This window comes from Lepidochelys olivacea (assembly GCF_965140295.1).
Source record: "Lepidochelys olivacea isolate rLepOli2 genome assembly, chromosome: 7".
Lineage (NCBI taxonomy): Eukaryota > Metazoa > Chordata > Testudines > Cheloniidae > Lepidochelys > Lepidochelys olivacea.
The window spans coordinates 39,916,978-39,936,064 of record NC_140417.1 but is presented as its reverse complement, the minus strand read 5'-3'; the positions used below and the strand labels follow the sequence as shown (position 1 = coordinate 39,936,064).

General features: G+C 42.3%; 1 protein-coding gene across 8 annotated transcripts in view; it reads left to right on the top strand.

Annotated features, from left to right (window-relative positions):
- Positions 1-19,087, top strand: part of SLC6A1 (solute carrier family 6 member 1) — a 107,644-nt gene that overhangs the window by 50,570 nt on the left and 37,987 nt on the right. For all 8 annotated transcript variants that reach the window (XM_084632907.1, XM_084632905.1, XM_084632906.1 and 5 more), the window contains 3 exons: positions 11,286-11,706; positions 12,379-12,510; positions 14,158-14,258. In XM_084632907.1, coding sequence (XP_084489033.1) covers positions 11,469-11,706; positions 12,379-12,510; positions 14,158-14,258 — 471 coding nt within the window. In that variant the 5' untranslated portion in view covers positions 11,286-11,468. The remainder of the gene's footprint in view (positions 1-11,285; positions 11,707-12,378; positions 12,511-14,157; positions 14,259-19,087) is intronic.

Below are 19,087 nucleotides of genomic sequence, written 5' to 3'. Positions count from 1 at the left end.
AGTGCTGTTATTCCCATTTAGCACATGGGAACTGAGGCACAGTGAAACTAAATGGCTTGCCCAAAGTCACATGGGAAGTCTGTGGCAGAACAGGGAATTGAAAGCTGCTCTCCCACGCTAGGTCCCTAACCACTAGCCTATCCTTCCCCTATCAGTGCTCATGGGGGAGTAAAAGTTACTCAACTGCATGGTAGCAAGATTTGGGCCCATAGTGTTTCCAGGGCTTTTGAGCAGATGACAGCAGTAGGTTGTTAGGTTCTATTTGATACCACCCCTGTTATTACGAGGCTGAAAACCTGCATATTTATGAATAAGGAATCGATGATGAAGGTAACATTCTCCCTTAAGTGATCTGAGGTCACTCTCTTAGATTAAAATTATAAAACCAAATATCTCCACGTTTAAAAGTTGGAAATGGCCAGGGAGGCATGAATGTGCAGCCAGAATCTCAACTTGTAAATAATAACACCATTCAGCAAGATGGCTACTCCCATCATTTGGCTCAGAAGTGCAGTATTGCCAGTTCTCATGATATTTGGTATTTTCCTTGAAGCCTGAACTCCTGTGCTGTGATTAGGGAAAAGCTCAGCTTTAGGTTTTTAGAAAAAGTATGTTTCTAGCCCTCCTAGTTACAGAGAATCTTGAAAACGTAGCCCAAGTGGGTCCTAAAGGCTCAACAATGAGAAGGCAAGTAAAAACCCAAAATACCGTTTTAAAAAATCTCATAATTTTTAGGTCAGTCTCGTGATATTTTTGAATCCTGACTCATTTTTAAACTCTGGATTGGCAATACTGAAAATATAGCACCAAATTTGCATTATGTCCACTTGTACCTGTCTGAATTCGGCCCATGTAATTTCAATGTAATTCATAGTTTTTACAGGATGACACACAGGGAGAACCTTGTGAATTTTCCGTTGGGCACAATAGTTTGAATGAGATCCTATGGGCTAGATAGGATTGACAATTTCCTAATCACACAAAAATGAACACACCTGCCCCGCCCCTTCCATGAGGCCCCACCCTTTCTCTGAGGTTGAGGCATGAGGCTGGGGTTCAGGGGGCTATGGGCTCTGGGCTGGAAGTGCAGGCTCCGTGTGGGACCACAAATGAGGGGTTCAGGGTACAGGAGAGGGCTCCGGACAGGGGGTTAGTGTGCAGGGGGATGAGGGTTCTAGCTGGGGCTGTGGGCTCTGGGGTAGGGCCAGGGATGAAGGGTTTGGGGTACAGGAGGGGGCTCTGGGCTGGGGCAGGGGGTTGGGATGTGGCAGAGGGTTGGGATGTGGAGGGCATCACTGAGGCTCTGCAGGCTGTGGCTGCCCTCGTGTCTGCAAGCGGACACAGGTTGCGGTTCCTGGCCAATGGGAGCTGCGGAGCCGGCACTTGGGGCATGGGCAGTGTGCAGAGCTGCCCATGCACCTAAGGGCCACAGGGATCAGGTGGCCGCTTCCAGGCGCCGTGCGGAGCTAGGGCAGGCAGGGAGCCTGCCTCAGCCCCGGGCCCTTGCTGTGCCACCAACCACACTTTTAACGGCCCAGTCGGCAGTGCCAATCGGAGCCACCAGGGTCCCTTTTTGACCTGCCATTCCAGTTGAAAACTGGATGCTTGGCAACCCTAGGGCTAGCTTGTGGCTTTGAGTGCTAGAGGAGCATGTATAGCAGCCACTGCTGCTACACCATTAGCGGGATGTGCTGCTCCTTGCAATGATGCACAACATCAAGTTTCAGCACAAAATACATTTTATTCATAGAGCTGTAAGTCACTGAAAAGTGACAGTTTCTGCAAAGTGCTTCTGACACAACAGAATTGCATTTAGAAGGATGGAGGTTATTGAATTGGTATGGTGCTATATATTTTCATTTTGGCACTACTCTGTGAAAACTTGTCAGCTTTATAGCTCTGCTCATGCTTAAAGACCTGCTAATCATATCCAGAACACAGCTCTGCAAAGTAGTCTGATAGCTACATGTAAGGGAGTGGACTCACCCCTGCGGCGCCTCCTGCTGGTCTGCGTTGGGAATTAGCTTACAAGGCTCTGGAGCACCCTCTGCAGGCCGGCGGTCTGCCTTACCGCTGGCCCCGCGTCCCTCCCAGACCCAGTGCCCCTTGTCTCCTGGGTGACTGCCCCCTGGCAGTACATCCACTGTCTCTCCGGGTCCACCCTACACCCACTATCCCCACCTTGCCTCAGTGTAAGGCTACTGCCAGTCACCAACTAGCCCCCACTCACTGGGGCAGACTACAGTGTAAAAGCCACTCATCACTGGTAAGGAGGGCCTACTTCCCTACTCAGCCTGGGCTGCTTGCCCCAGCCACAGCCCTCTCCTGGGCTGTTCTAAGCCCCTCAGGGCAGGAGCGGGTGTCTACCCTGCTACAGTACGTTAAAAAGAAATACATTGACTAGATAAAAATGAAGGGTTGGGTCACCAATTAGCGTTGTTCTGCTGCTCGGGAAGTCAGAATCTCCTCATCTCTCAGCTGCTCTGGGGAGGGAGCAAAGTGTGACCAGGTCTATATCCATCTCTGCATACGCTGATACAATGTGATGCTGATGCAATGGCATAACTTTGCTAGTAGGTGCATTGGGTGGGGTGGGATGGAGGCAGGGCTCCACCCCTTCCTGCCCCCTTTCACTCACTTCCATGATGCAACAATATCGTGGCTCTGCAGAGCCTGTTTCTCTGCACATTCACCTTATACCACCTTCGCTCCCTTATGCCAAAATGCAGGCCAGGCCATGATCTGGAAGTTCCAGAATTAAGGTTGCATGTGCAACCTTAATATACCCCCACAGCCCTGTGTATGCATTAGTCTTTAATTATGTGATCACATACTATTTTTTCACAAACACCCTGCTTCATTCAGTACACAGGGTGCATGGTGCTCACTAAATGAACAGCTATTCAATATTTTGTACTGTCCTCATTGTTCGATGTGTGGCCCTAGAGCTTATTTACTGCACACCATTCACACTCTACTAGGAAGACAGAATTCATTATCTCATGGGCTTTTCTATGGTGCTCATCACTCAGTCTCCAAGTGCTTCACAAATGTTAATTACCTTATCTTCACAACACCTCTATGAGGGGAAGGGTGGTATTATTCCCATTTTACAGGTGCAGAACTCACGTCAGTAAAAAGTTCACACTAATTTTGGGTGCCCAACTTGAGATGCTTATGACTGATTTTTCAGAGAACTTACCATTATATAGCACTTCACATGTTCAGAGCCCAGCTCCCACTGTCTTCAGGTACAGTCGAGAATACTGAGCTCATCACACTTCAGGGTATCAGACTGATCACCCAGGCAATGAGGAACATGCAGTCAGTGACCAGCTGTGAAAATGTTGGCTTAAGTGCAGGGGTGCTGAGAGCCATTGAACCAAACTGTAAACCCTGTATATGATGGAAACCGCTTCAAGACTGCGGGTGCGGCAGCACCCCTAGTTCCAGCACCTACGCTTAAGTGACTCGCCTAGCATCACATAGGAACTCTGTGCTAGAGGCAGGGGTAGAATCCAGTTCTCCAGGGCAGCATTCACATGCCTTAACCATCAGACTGTCCTTTTGCTTCTTGCAGTCCCCTGCCTCATTCACCATACACCTTCCAACTTTTGCACCAAATGAGGCAGGGATACTACAGGGCAACAACTTCCTTTACTACGCAGCCTGGATTGATTCCCCATAGCAGTTCCATTCCATGCACTGAATGTGGTAGGGGCCCAGTGGAAAAAATAGTATGTGACAATGCAATTAAAGACTCTGTCACAGTGCATAAGAGCAAGAGGGCTGAATTAAGATTGCACAGGCAACCTTAATTCTGGCATTTCCTAACTTTTTGTGCTTGCCTTTGCAACCTTAACAATGTTCTTTTAACATAAGTTTTGTGTGTGTGTGATTTCCTTGGTTTCTAAAAAAGCAAACAGAAAAAAAACAAATTTCATCATAATGACACTCATCAGCAGGGTTGGAACTAGAGCTGGGTGGAGAATGGTAATTTGGTTTGGTGGAGAATTTCAATATTTTGGGATGTGGTTTCATTCTGATTTGGAATAAAAACTACAAATTTCAAAATTCTTTGTGAAAGGGAATGGAGCCATGGGTCTGGGACAGTCCACCTTGCAGGCTGCCACAAACCATTTAAGCCCTACAGTCCCTGACTCAGAGGCAGACACATAATGCCAAGGATCCAGGTGGGTGAGCTGGTAGGTAACTACGCAATCTTCTACCTGATAGGTATGTTTTGAAAAATGCCTAGTTTCTGTGAGAACTTTGTCAAAATCCAACCATCTCCATGAAACACTTTCGATTTTTAACAAATCACCAAAGTTTGATGTAAAAATCTTTAGTTGGAATTTTTCCAACCAACTCTAGCTGGACTCTTTAGATCCACTGCACCGAATTCTGCCACTTGAGCTAACGGAGTAACTGACAGCAGTAGTAGGTTGTCATCCTCTATGTAGACCAGCATCAGAGGGGGATGAGAGAGACACTTTGACAGGGAGTGTCACAACTTGGTTGGCACAGAGGAATGGTTCCATTCCAGGTTCTAGAGGGGAGTGTGCTCTAGTGAGCATACATTCTTCTGCCTGTTCCTCACAAGCTTGACCCCTCTGTCCCATCCCCTCCAACCTGTTCCTGAGTCAGTCCTGTCTCTTCGCCACCCCAGGCTCCCTGTCTCAATCCCATGCTCCTTGCCTACCTAGTCCCAGTCTCCACTTCTTCAGGCTTCTCACCCCAGTTCCAGTCCTAGTTTTCCATTCTGGGCTTGTTGCCAGAGTCCCAATCTCTCCCTCTCCATACCTACCGCCAGTATCCTCACCTAATTAGCCCCAGTTTCCCCGCCCCGGGATCATCATGCAAAATGTCTCTCTATTCCCCTACACTGGCTTCCAGTCATAGTCTCCCTCCCTGGGCTCCTTGTCTAATCTCAGTCTCCTGCCCCCATCACTCCCTTCCCAGCACCATGTCCCAGTCTCCCACCTTGCTGTCTCCTTGTCCCATTCTCTTTGCCAAGCCACCCACTGTTGTCTCCCTGCACCCAAACTCCTTGTCAAATCCTTCTCCCACTACCCCTGTTCCCTTCCCACTGGTTCCTAGTCCCAGTCTCCTTGTCCGGCCAGTTCCAGTCTCCCCCCTCCACCTCCTCATTAGATTTCAGTGTTTCCCTCTTCTCAGCCAACTGACTCCCAATCTCCCCTTGCTCTCCCAATCTCAGTTCCAATCTCACCAGACTTCTTGTCCCAATCTACTCCTTTTCCTCCTCCCCATGTCTGGCTTCTGTCCCCTCTGCAGTCAAATCAGGCAGCTTCCTCCTCTTCCTCCCTGAGGTGCTAGCAAAGGAGTCAGTGAGAGCGCAGATGAAATTTGTTTGGAATATTTAAGTTAAAATGTTTCTAAGAAGGAGGCTAATAAAAATTACATTATTTTGCCTATGATAAAAAATTCTGGTGACTTTTGTCATCCCTGTGCTCAGGAGAAGGGAGCTGAAATTTGGCAGGAAGGTGGCCTTTGTATCAGGGATGTGCCTTTTGCCATGCCCATGAAAATCTGCCCACATTTGGCCAAGTCAGAAGCCTTTTAAAAGTTGCAATTCAGTAGAGATGTGTTGGAGCTTAGCAACTAAAATCTCAGAAGATTCTGTCCTCACTGAGCATGCTTGTGGCTCTCACGGCCCCTAGTGCTGACCTGACCATCCTCTCATAGCTACTATGTGTGGTGGGATTACACATAAGCCATCCCATAGAGCAATTGAGCATGCTCCATCCCCTCACAGCTCCTTTGTGAGTCCAGACAAACACATGCACCATCCCCACAGAGCAACTGCTCGGGGCTACAAAGAGTCAGAAGGACTTTCCTTATAATGGCTGATCTCAGCTGCTCTAAGCCAGGCACTGTCACTGAGAACAGGGAGTCAAGCAGACACCTAGTATGGAGAAAAAGTCATCTTAAGTGGTTAAAATCAACAAAATTATAAGCAAATGAAAACAGTGTCTTATAATGGGAATTGTCAGGAAACCTTAATAGGTGGTCCTACGAACCTGCCTATAAATAATATGCGTGTTCAGAATTTCAACTCTTTTGTAATTAAAAGTAGTAATTAATGGTAAAGGAATTCTTGTTTATACAAGTAATTTATCATCTTCACTAAAATAACTTACATTCCATAAAATATTGATAATTGCTAGCAGTTCATTTTCCAATGTAAAACATATCCATCAGTGATATACTGTACACAGTACACTATATCAAAGAAATAAGTGATACACAATAGTCAGTCTTTTTAATTATTCTGGTTATTGTCTAAAGCAATAAACTGATGCAAAAAGAATAATTTTACACTTTGGCAAATGAGGAACGCTCCTAGATCTCAAACAAACCAAAAACCTGGAGGTCTGATCAGTGTGTTGTGAGAAAAGGAGGCAGAGTGTTTTATATCTCAGTTTAATTTAAGGCAGTATTTTATATCCGGGATTTAGGAGATTCACACACAGCAGTAGATGGTGCACAGTTTTTATTAGCATTGTGACTCTAAGCTCATTCATTGCTGTAATGTGATCACTATTACAGTACCAGACTGAGCTACAGGGCAATGGCCTGGTGGGCTGGTTTCCCACAGAGGCTGCAGGATGGGTCAGTTCTTTCCCATCTTGTATCTGCTAGGCTGTGAAGACTGCAGGCTCCCTGCAGACTCAAAAAAGGACTCAACAAAAGGGAGTGCTGGCATGCAGCAGTCTAGCTCCGTATAGCAAATCCCTCTCTAGTGGCTTGCAGGAATTGCCCTAACTACTCTGATTCTGCAAGGAATCTTTGCTTGAAGCTTCTCCTTTCCAAGCCTTAGGGGTTCTCTCTCCTCAGCCTCTCCCTGATCAGCACAGCAGCTGCTCTGATGTCCTCTGGGCTCCCTCTCCCTCCATCCACTGGAGGTGCTGCTGCTGGAGCCTTCGGACCATCTCTCCCTTTCTGTCTGCCTAGCAGAGTGGGCTTGCTGTGCTTTTGGGTACTGTCTGCTGCTGTGTGGGTGGATGAGTGCATATGCCTCTGTGGGGTCAGCCAGAATCCTTCCAGGAACTGCCCCTGGGACAGAGCACTTCTATCCTCCAGCAGTCACTGGTTGCAATGACTAAAGCAGGGGCCTTCCTGAACCAGGCAACGAGCTTGCAAAAGCCATATTCTAAAAAGAAATGTATAAGGCAGCTATGGCCATTGGCATCATCAGAGAAATAAAAATGACTGACCTATATGTAAGCTTGTTTCAGTATCAGGATATCCAAAACACTAAACACATGACTGTTCTCCAACTGAAACTGCAGGGGGAATTTTAGGTAAGCACAAAGTAATTAGGCAACTGAAGTGGAGCTAGGGTACCAAGTTATCACCCCTACCAGAAACATTCCATGGGATTTATAATGCAATAAGCACCCAGGACCTTAGTTTTACTTCTTATTATCTTATTATCTTATTACTTATCTTATTGATAGGAGTCGAGGACTCCTGAAAATCCCACTAGGTCCCTATCTTCATCTTTAGGCACCTAAGGACCTTTCAAAATCTGGCCCAAATGAATGTGTGTGGTAAAATAGTACATGCAGTATAGCATCATATTTTGCATATGTGTATTGCATAGTAAAGAGGTCACTTATGCAGGCAGTAAATGATGCTATGATATTTTGGCCCTAAGAGGAGCTTGCTTGTGGATATCACGGTATGGGAGGTGACCAATTTGAATAGATTCAGCAATCCCAGTTTCATGCACCAAGTCTACTTTGGTATGTTGCTTACACATGGTGTGCTGCTACTCTGAAACCTATCCTTTGAACATAGTTCACCAGTAGAAATAGAATTCTAGCAAAAGCTTTCACAATAGGCTTAATTCGGCTACCACTCAAGTCAATGGAAAGAGGCAATGAAAGTTAGATCAGGCCAACTGTGTGCATGCGTGTGTGTAAGGCAATGTTTCTTTAGAATTTCATAGAGCTAAGCTGCTAGAACATGGCCTTGAGCCGGGACCTAGGAGCTGTTACACTCCAGGGAGGGACACAGTGGACAGTATGGGGTGAAGCTAATGGAATCCTTGACATAGAGGGCTCGTTCATTAAAAGGAAGTTTTGGTTTTTTATATGCTAGTGTATGTGTTTCAGTTTCATAGATTCCAAGGTCAAAAGGAACCATTGTGATAATCTGATCTGATTCTTGTATAACACCGGCTACAGATCTTCCTCAAAATAATTCCTAGAGCATATTGGTTCCATATCCTACCGTCTAGATTTTGAGTACTATTTGTAACAGATGTTGCTGATATCACTGTGTGCTTGAGTTGTATGAGGCCAGTTCTTGCACCCTTGAAATACAGCTCTTTGCAGCTTGGGAGAAGGGGATTTAATGCCTTTGTTAATTAAGTGGCAAAATAGTGCACTCCCTCTTTCCTGTCCCTCCCCTCCCCGATTTATTTACATTACCTTGGCTGCAGTTTGTGCTAAACTCTCTAATAGCCATGCTTCAGGAATGTGGTCACAATGCAGGTCGTTCAAATAGCATCCAAAGAACTGTTTGAGGGGGCACAAAAGGCAAATCACACCCATCTCAGCCATTGTGGTCGCAGACTGGAACAATGACACAAGTTGTTATAGGTCAGGACTGAAGTGCATTGGTTGAACTGGGTTCCCAAGCTTGCTCAGCTTAAGGTTGCTTAGCATCTTCCCACACTGTGGTTGACTGTAGTTGGAACTTTGATTCCTTATTGTCATAAGAATCACACCCATATTCAGAAAACCATCCCATTGTCCTGAGACAGACTTTCCAACTCACTTGAGTTCCTTTGAAAATTTCAGCCTAAGGGAGATGGGCACAGATTTGGACACCTGTCTCCATAAAGGCTCCTGGGAAAATCTCAACCTTAATCCTACAAAATAATGGAGTAGGGTGAATATTTTACCATTTGTGTGTATTTAACTAGCCCCCAACAATTCTTTTTTGCCAGAATCAGGGAATACTGGGCCAAATGAATCACTCCCCTGACTTCACTTGAGCTGTCGAAGGGGGAATTTGGACCATTGTATCCACAGCACAGATATTGCTATTTTAAAGTGAAAGTTTTAAAACAAATGTTCAGGTTGATAAGCCCAAAATGTCTCTTCTGATTTTTTTTCTATTGACTGGCACAGGCAGTTTTCTTCTTTCTATATGTGGATAATAAAACCCAAAAAACCATGTGCATGGAAACCATAAAGAATGAATCTGAGAAGCCACGCACTCCCAAGCAGTCATTCTGCAATGATAAAGTTGTGTGAATTTGTGATGGAAGAAATGGCCCACGACACTTAAAGAGGGGGGAACGTTATCTGGGCTTGTCAAGGGAAGGCAGCATTGCTTTATGGTGTGTGTGGGGGGAGAGGAGAGAAATGAGATCAGAAACTGCTGCAAAAGGTGAATGGTGGTCAGCTTTGCAGCGCTGACTTCCCCTCCCCCCCACCCCCCAGGAATGTGAGGTCAGAAGGCTATAAAGGTGCAAGCCCTGGGTGTTGGAAGCCCCTTTTTCCGCACGCAGGCAAGGCAGCACCCACCCTCCCTCCCCTAGAGGTGGTGAATACCAGGTTGGGTTAGGACCTCCTGTGGGCATTGTACTAGTCGCTCCTTTTTAGGTGGGGCTGGGAAGGAATTTTTCTCACACCACCAGATTGGCTGCGGTGGAGTGAGGCTTTTTCACCTTCCCCACAGCTGGTGTCAGGAAGGACCTTTTCTGGTAAAAAGAAAAGGTGGTAGGCTATATGTCACAACTTATTTTGTAAATGTGGGGCGGAAGTCCAGTGCAGGTACTTCATAGGGAAGGCATCCAGTGACCAGATAAATAGCCTGGTAAAGGACTTAAAAGGAGGTGCTGGATAAAGGAATGGAACAGAGGAGCTGGGTTGGGGACACCTATGATTGGTATGGCAGAGAGCCAATCCCACCTCATTCTTATAGCTCACCTTAACCCTCTTACGAGGGGGGTGGGTGGTAAGGTCCAAGCCATGGGTTGGCTGGGGGGGAACCTGGATGGAAAATGAATGGAGACTGGTGCATTGAAGTCAATAGGAATTGCAGATGCTTAGCACTTTGCAGAAGATGTCACAAGTTATTTATAGTACAGTCATGCCTATTTTCTGCTGCTTGTCTTGTGTGTACCGAGGCCACAAAAGAGTAACATGGACATGGTAAAGCTGTGCAAAATGATTAATTCAATACTAGCAAATGCTGTTTAAAAGGCCCAAGGGTGTAACCCATACCAGAAAATACAGGGCAAGGATAGTGTGATCATTATAGCCAGTTACCTTAAATTACAAGGTGGAGTGAATCATCTGCGCTCTGTATGCTAGCCGTTAATTGTAAGAATATGTAAGTGTGTGCCTTACTTTACTTCAGCCTTTAAGGGTTGAGCCTTGTGGTTCAATGTAGCCTACTATTTGCAAATTCCTTTGGGAGTCTCCTGGATCAAAGGTGCTGTTATAAATGCATCGTCTTAATAATAAGAGGGCCGCAATTATCTGTAGAAAATAACACTGGGATAGTCATGATGGCTCCCTGCAAATAAAGAGAACCTGCAATTATCATGGGAATAAATCTTTAACATGTAAATGTACAATGTCACTGATTTGTTAAAATTTGAACAATGAAAACATTCCTCTTTTAAACTCTTAAAGCAGCAATTTCATTATTGACACGTCATGCCTATGAGCAAAATTATGCACTGGAATATGGAAATGCTGGGTCCCTGACCAACCTGTAAATTGATGTTAAACTCCTATTTTCTGCAGGTGAAACTGCTCCAAATTCTAGCTGACAAAAATATTCCTAATCTTTATTAAAGCATGGGCATTACTTGGGATGTGTGAAGAGCCTTTGTTTAATTTTCATGACTGTTGCCACCACTCTGCTGCTTTTCTTGGAGCATAAGATAAAGTCAGTGTGTACCACCACTTTCTGAAAAAATGTTATGCTGTGCTATTGGAATTGTTTAATGCATGTTTAGAGAAGCATGAGATCTGAAGCTGACTATGTAGTTTCACGTTTTCTCTCTCACTATTTTACCTTTGATCCTGCTACCATTGAGTCAACACCAAACCTCCCATAAGGCAGGATCAAGCCCTTAGATAAAACATACAGCAAAAGTAGCTTTCATAAGGAAAGGCCTCAATTTAAAGGCTATTAAATCAATGGACATCGTCTCATCAGCTTTGGATCAGGCTTCAAACAAGAGGTTACAGTAGAAGCACCTCTGAATTCTGTTTTGATCTTATGTCTTACAGATTAATAAAGAAGCTGATTCTGGGATTTTTGATTGGATCACAAACTATTCCAGCATTTTTTTATTTTGCCAAACTCTTACCCCCCTAGTTGGGTAATCAAAAGCCGCAAAGCTGCTGTCCACGTGGACTGGTGCTGAAATTTCTCGTCTGCCTCCCAGAGCCTCTCCAGCTAAACCCAGAGACATGGCAACGAATGGAACGAAAGTTGCAGATGGACAAATCTCCACTGAACTTAGTGATGCTTCCATCACCAATGACAAGCCTAAAACCTTGGTAGTGAAAGTACAGAAGAAGAAAACAGATATTCCAGACCGAGACACCTGGAAAGGAAGATTTGACTTTCTTATGTCCTGTGTGGGTTATGCCATTGGCTTGGGGAATGTGTGGCGATTTCCATACCTTTGTGGCAAGAATGGTGGAGGTACACATTTTATTTTATGCTTGTAGCCTGCAGTATCTATTTAGACTAAAATGCCCCACAAAATGTTCATTTTAACATTAAAGTATAAGTTGCTGCTAATCTTTTTTCCATCAATAAAAATAAGAAAATTAATTGTTTGCTTGGTGTTGCAGGAAGGGTGCCATCAAGGAACTGGTTATAGCTCCTTGATTCTCAGGGTGGATTTCACTGCTGTGGGGCCTGTGGAGGTCAGAGCAGCCTGGGGCCCAGCAACTTTAATTAATCATAGCTGGAGCACATTGCAGTGCCGCCTCCTCAGCCACTACACCTGGGCTGAATTTGTGGGGAGATGGTGCGAGGGCTGGCTACACCAACTGTGAGCTTCCCCATGGCAGGGTAACTCTCATCCAGCCAGATCCAGCTACTTTCCTTCCCCTTTGTGCCACCTGAACTATTTTAAAAGCAAGCAATCCAAATTATATTAGGTGAAGTCCTTTTCTCCTTGGCTTTCTACCTCTTTGGGCTACTAGTTGTTCAGAAAGGCATTCATGCATGTTAGCAATTTTGAATAATCAAAATAAAAATGAAAAAAAATCTGCTGTATAATAGCTATGGAAGTATTGGACTCTTCATAAAAATGTAGATTTAAGATGACTTTTCACTGTAATGGACCACTTACTGTATTCCTTTTAGGAGCATTCCTGATTCCATATTTCCTTACTTTAATTTTTGCTGGAGTTCCACTATTCCTTTTGGAATGTTCCCTTGGTCAGTTCACATCTGTAGGAGGCCTTGGAGTCTGGAAGCTTGCTCCAATGTTTAAAGGTACAATATGAGATTTGTATTAATATCTACCGTTCTGATACTTCTAGGTCACAGAAGCTGTTCAAAGCACTTACAGAGCAGATACAATGTTCCTTCATTTTTACTTTGCTCATTTTTTTAAAGAAACATCTGATTTTCTGAAGTGGGGCTGAAACTTTCAAAGTCATCTAAAGGATTTAGACACTGATTCCAGTAAAATTAATAGAAGTTGGGCATCGAAATTTCTTGAGTAGTTCTGAAAATCTCAGAATAAATGTTTTACTTAGTCTTATAAATTTTATATTTCTGACAAAATATAGAATAGTAAAGATTGTTTTGAATAGTACTGTGTGGAGGAGGTATAAAACATAATGGTTTCAGTTCATAGCCGTGTCAGACAACCTCCTTTTATCCTGGTTCATATGGGTTTTCAGCCCCTATTATTTATTAATATTATTACTTGCATTACAATAATGCCTAGAGGCCCCAATAGAATAACTTTAAGTTTGAACCTCAGAGCAAAACTTAGTCCAAACTTCTTAGTTTTTCCTGGTTTGAGATGCCAACAATGAGAAACTGTGAGTTTTGTCTTGGTTGTAAATGAAACCACAGCACCCAGAGCGAAGGCTTTGGGTTAGTAGTGAAACCTGAAATGAAACAAGTTTCAAATATGTATTCAAAAGTTAGTTCTGCTCCACACTACAGTATACATTTTAGCTTTCCTGCATTGCCATCTATGTGTGTGACTTTCCCCGTACTTACTCCCACCTTGTCCCCCTCTTGTCTGGATTACTGCAATAGGACTACAGCCGGAGAGCATCTTGGAAAATTCAGGTGATGCAGGTTACAGCTTACATAATGGTCTTTCCCAGATAACACATTACATCTGTGCTCTACAGTGTACACCAGATCTTCTCCAGGCACAATTCAAAGTACTGACTTTGGTCAACTGTCTTTTATGCTTTGGGTCCCATGTACCTCTGAGATCAGCTTGAATGTCATACAGTCCCTCAAGGGGTTCCCGTGGGGAGCTGAGGGTGGGGCATTCTCAGTGGATAGCCCACAACTCTGCTCCCTGCCTTTGGTCCGACACAGCCTGAGTTTGCTGGCTACTGCGGGATACTCATTCTATGTCCACAGGCATTTTCTGAGGTACCAGGGTTGAGGTGTGGTGACTTACTTGAGGAAGCAGTGTGATAGAGTGTGTGGGGTTGTGGGTTGGAAGTCTTTTCATATGTATTGAAACATAGTACTGCACATACAACTAGGCCTCATTTTTTCAAAATTACCCACTAGTTTTGGGTGCCAATTAGAGGCACCTAGGAGATGTTTGTTTTCGTTATTTTCAGAAGTGCTAAGCACCACAACTCCAGTGGAAGTCAATAGAAGCTGCAAGTGTTTATCATGTCACAAAATCAGGAATCAGGTGTCTCAGTTTGGGCACCCAAAACATGAATCACCCAAAATTAGTGTCCACTTGTTATAATGTTAATTCTAGAGTTTCAACTGGGTGCATGATCAATAAATCAATACAATGTAATTGTTCTGCGTATGATGTTTCCCCTTTGTATGCCACCATTTGTATTAGTGCTGATGTTGTTAAAAACATTGCCAAGAATAGTAGAAAAATCTTTAATATTCACTGTGTTTTGTTTTGTTTTCCTGCAGGTGTGGGGTTAGCAGCTGCTGTCCTGTCCTTTTGGCTAAATATTTACTACATTGTGATTATTTCTTGGGCCATATATTACCTATATAATTCATTTACTACTGTAAGTGTGTGTTTACTTTTGTTTTAATAGAAGAAGCAAAAACTTGTTGCTGATAGCTGATAGCTGCTTAATCCAATCCACCTCCTTGTAAACATCATTGTGGATTTAAAAAATAATCTTTTTGAGAACTAAATTGAATGGAACCTCTTTTATTTAAGTAGAGAAAGTTTAAAAAACATAAACAAAGTACACAAAAACTCCCTTTTTCCCCAAAAAAATTTAGAATGAAAAAAATTTATTCACAGTTTTTCATTCAAAAAAATTACAAAATGAAACTCGGTGAAAATTTCATTTGGATTCAGTTTTAATAAAAGCCAAAAATTTCCAAAATATGGGAATTTTAGATTTTTTCTCTCTATTTTCAATCATGATTGTATGGAATGAATGAAGTCTAGCGTCCCTTAGACACCCACCTCTTTTTTTCTCTTCCCTTTTCTCCTTTTTTATTCTGTAATTTCTCAAAACTTCTCACATTTTGGAAAAGTTAAAGTGACAATGTTGCATTGTTTCATTTTTCCTTTTGCCATTCTGTAACTTTTCCAATGTTAACAAAGTTTTGAAAAGATACAGTGGAAAAAGTGATGGAGAAAAAAACTTTAGACATTATTCATTTTGTTGCACTTAGTGGGGAAAAAGAAGGCAGAAAAATCGGGGAAAAGGAAATTCAAAATGTTTTTGGTTTTCAAAAACTGAAACAAAACAAATTTCAGTTTGACATAAGTTTTTGTTTCATTTCAAAATTTCAAAAGTGTTGTCAAAATGCTGTCTAGAGACCAAAAATGTTGTCAAAATATTGTGTTCAACGAAACCCTATTTTTCATCAGAAAAATATTGCAGTTGAAAAATTTAAATGAGCTCTAAAGTTGAGTGTTGTTTTTGTCAACAAACAATATCACTAAAATAAAAGTCTATTATAACTGGAACTACAGTTGGCACGTTGACATTTTGGACTTATTAATTTCATATTTATTATTAATAATGTATTAAGCACCATTGCTGTACAACTGGACCCAATCAGGCAGTTTTTATGAAGTTATTACCCAATAAAAACTCCTATTAAAATGAATGAGAGTTTTGCCTGAGGATAACATACTTCTTGTAGAGCGCAGTCTAAATCAATCTTCATTCTCTTCCACTATATGCTGAATGGAATTTCATAGAAATTTAAGTGGTATTTCACCCATATGTGTGATCTATAGATTGTATGAGATGCCTTCCATTTAGTTCTCATGAGAGCAAGTATGGGTAAAACAGGTCTGATCTTGTGTTCCTTATTTACAAAGATGTTCCACCCTCCTCCCCCAAACAGAAAGAAAGATACAAACAACAATGTAGCACTTGGTCAGCACAGAACAACAACTCCTCTTTAGAAATATTTTTCTCTATGCTGCCATGTTGTTATAAGATAGAGGCCCAGATTCTCTGGGCTGGCCAAGCTCTGTTCAGCAGAAAACTGGATGGGGGAGGACAAAGATAGCTTCTCTGCACCTTTGTGGTTCTCCAATCCTGAGACTGGTTCAGTTCCCCTCAGTGCACTTTAGAGCAGCCTCAAGGCAGTTTGTAACTCCAGAGAGGTCTTTTGGAAGCCACGGATTGCCAAAGTGCAGTGGTACTCCAACCATGCCCCCCACCAATGCGGAGGCCCAGGAAGCATGGTTCTGTACTACCCAGGAATCATCTATATAGGGGGAAACTTAAGGAGATCAGTTAGACCAGCTGTATGACTAATTTGTGCCACTGAAGTGTCTGAAAGGGGCCATGGCAGAGCCAAGAATCTGGCTCGGGTTGTTGATGTGTTGTTGTTCAGTATTGTGCATGCCACAATGGAAATTCTGAATGCAGCTTTCATTAGTCTCTTTTGACTTGGCTTTTCTAAGGAAGCTTTACTTTGCTTCTCATTATTTTCTATAGTTCATATTTAAGAAACTTTTGTTTTCTATAAATTTTAAAAAATGGGTAGAAAATACAATTTGGTAAAGCCACTTTCCAAACATACTAAATTGAAATGAATACAGACTCCATCAGAACTTGCATCTTGTTTCTGGACAACCTCGTTAGTTAGGGACTTAAGGTGTTTTCATGATTCATAGATTTAAGGCCAGATGGGACAATTATGGTCATCTAATCTGAGCTCCCGTATAACACAGGCCATAGAACGTCACTCAGTAATTTCTGCATCAAACTCATAATGTCTGTTTCAGCTATACCATATCTTTTTGTCTTGATTTAAAGACTGCAAGTGACAGAGAATCCACCAAAAAGAAAAGGAGTCCTTGTGGCACCTTAGAGACTAACCAATTTATTTGAGCATTCCTAAGTGAGTTGTTCCAATGGTCAGTTACCCTCACCACTAAAAAAAAAAATTGGGCCTTATTATTAGTCTGAATTGGTCTAGCTTCAGCTTCCAACCACTGGATCTTGTTAGGCTTTTTCTGTTGTATCTAATATCAGAAATGTCTTCCCCATGTAGGTACGTGTAGACCATAATCAAATTACCTCTTAAACTTCTCTTGGATAAACTAAATAAAATGAGGTTCTTGAGTGTCTCACTATGAGGCATATTTTCCAGACCTTGAATAATTCTTGCAGCTCTTTTGTTGAACCCTTTCCAGTTTTTCAACATTATTTTTGAAATAGGGACTTAAGAACTGGACACGATATTTCAGTAATGACCTTGGTAATGCTGTATACAGAGATAATACGACCTCTCTACTCCTACTTGAAATTCCTCCTCTTATGCATCCAGAGATTGTGTGTGTTCTCTTACCTACTTGTCCAGTTGGCTATCTACCATTATCCCTAAGTTCTTTTCAGTGTCACTCCATTTCAGAATATTGTCTCCCATCCTGTAAGTGTGACGCAAGTTCTTTGTTGCTAGATATAAGACTGGCATTTAGCTGTATTAAAGTGCACATTTTTCAGACAAAGGTGTACTTGACCAAACAGTCCAGATCAGCATGTGTAACTGACCTGTCCTCATCATTATTTACCTCTCCACCATTTTTTGTGTGATCTGCAAATTTTACTAGAAATGATTTTATATTTTCTTCCAGATTATTGATAAAGATATTGAATAGCATTGAGTCAAGAACAGGTTCCTGTAGAATCCCACTAGAAACACTCCATAGGATAATTCCCCATTTATTTATACAGTAATTACTTTGAGATATATCAGCTAACCAGGTTTCAGAGTAGCAGCCGTGTTAGTCTGTATCCGCAAAAAGAACAGGAGTACTTGTGGCACCTTAGAGACTAACCAATTTATTAGAGCACAAGCTTTTGTGGGCTACAGCCCACTTCATCGGATGCATAGAATGGAATATGTATATCTTAGTACATGTTCCATTCTATGAATCCGATGAAGTGGGCTGTAGCCCAAGAAAGCTTATGCTCCTGTTCTTTTTATTAGCTAACCAGTTGTTGAGCAATTTAATTTGCACTATACTGATTTTGTGTAGTGCTGATTTTTTATGGGACTAAGTCAAATGCTTCACAAAAGTCTAAGTCTGTTAAGTCAATACAGCAGCCTTTATCAATCAAAACTGTAATCTCAAAAAGGCATCAAATTTGTTTCTTCACCATCCTTTATTTCTTTACTGCTTGCATCCCATATCAGTCTTTTCATGATCTTGCCCAGCATTTATATCAGGCCAACCAGCCTATAATGTCCTAGGTCATCCCATTAACTCTTTTAAAATATTTGTGCAACATGAAGTTTTTTTCCAGTCCTCTGGAACTTTCCCAGTGTTCCAAGATTTATTAACAATCAATTTTAGTGATTCAGAGAGCCCCTCAGCCAATTCTTTTAATACTCGTGGGTGTCCTGTTGATTTTAAAAGGTTTGACTTTAACAGTTTCTGTTTAACGTCCTTCCCAGTTATTAATGGAATAGAAAGTATTTCCTTATCGCTGTAAGATATGAATACATCATCCTGCTTCTTTACAAATACAGAACGTAAATATTTATTGAAAACTTCTGCTTTTTTCACTCATGATTGACAATTGTACCATCATTATCTAATATTGAACAAATATAATATTGACCTTGATACCTGGGAACCTACTAGAGCAATGTATAAAAGATTCCATTTGCAAACACTTGGAGGATGAAGGGGTGATCACTAGCAGCCAGCATAGATTTAACAAGAACAAATCATGCCAAATCAGCTTGATTGCCTTCTTTGACAAGGTAACTGGTTTGGTGATAGGGGGAATGCAGTGGACATAATATACCTGGACTTTAGCAAGACTTTTGCCACAGTCCCACGTGACATTCTCATAAGTAAGCTGAAGAAATGGGGGCTCAGTGGAACTACCATTAAGTGGATACATAATTGGTTATACAGCTACAAACAAAGAGTAACTATTAATGGAATGATGTCAGATAGGAGGGAGGTCTCAAGTGGGGTTCCGCAGAGATCTGTTCTGGGTCCAGTATTATTTAACATCTTTATTAATGACCTGGATGTAGGAATAGAGAGTATACTGATCAAATTTGCAAATGGCACAAAGCTAGGGGAGGTTGCAAATGTTTTGGAGGATAGAAATAAAATTGAAAGGGATCTTGATAAATTGGAGAACTGGGCTATAAACAACAAAATGAAATTCAACAAAGACAAATGTCAGGTGCTACACTTAGGGAAGATAAACCAAATACACAAATACAGAATGTGGGATAACTGGAAGTTGTGGTAGGTCACAACCTCAACATGAGTCATCAGTGCAATGCTGTGGCAAAAAAAAATCAAATGCAATTTTGGGTTGCAGTGACAGAGGCATAACATTCAAGTCACCAGAGGTGATAGTACCACTCTACTTGGCGCTGGTTA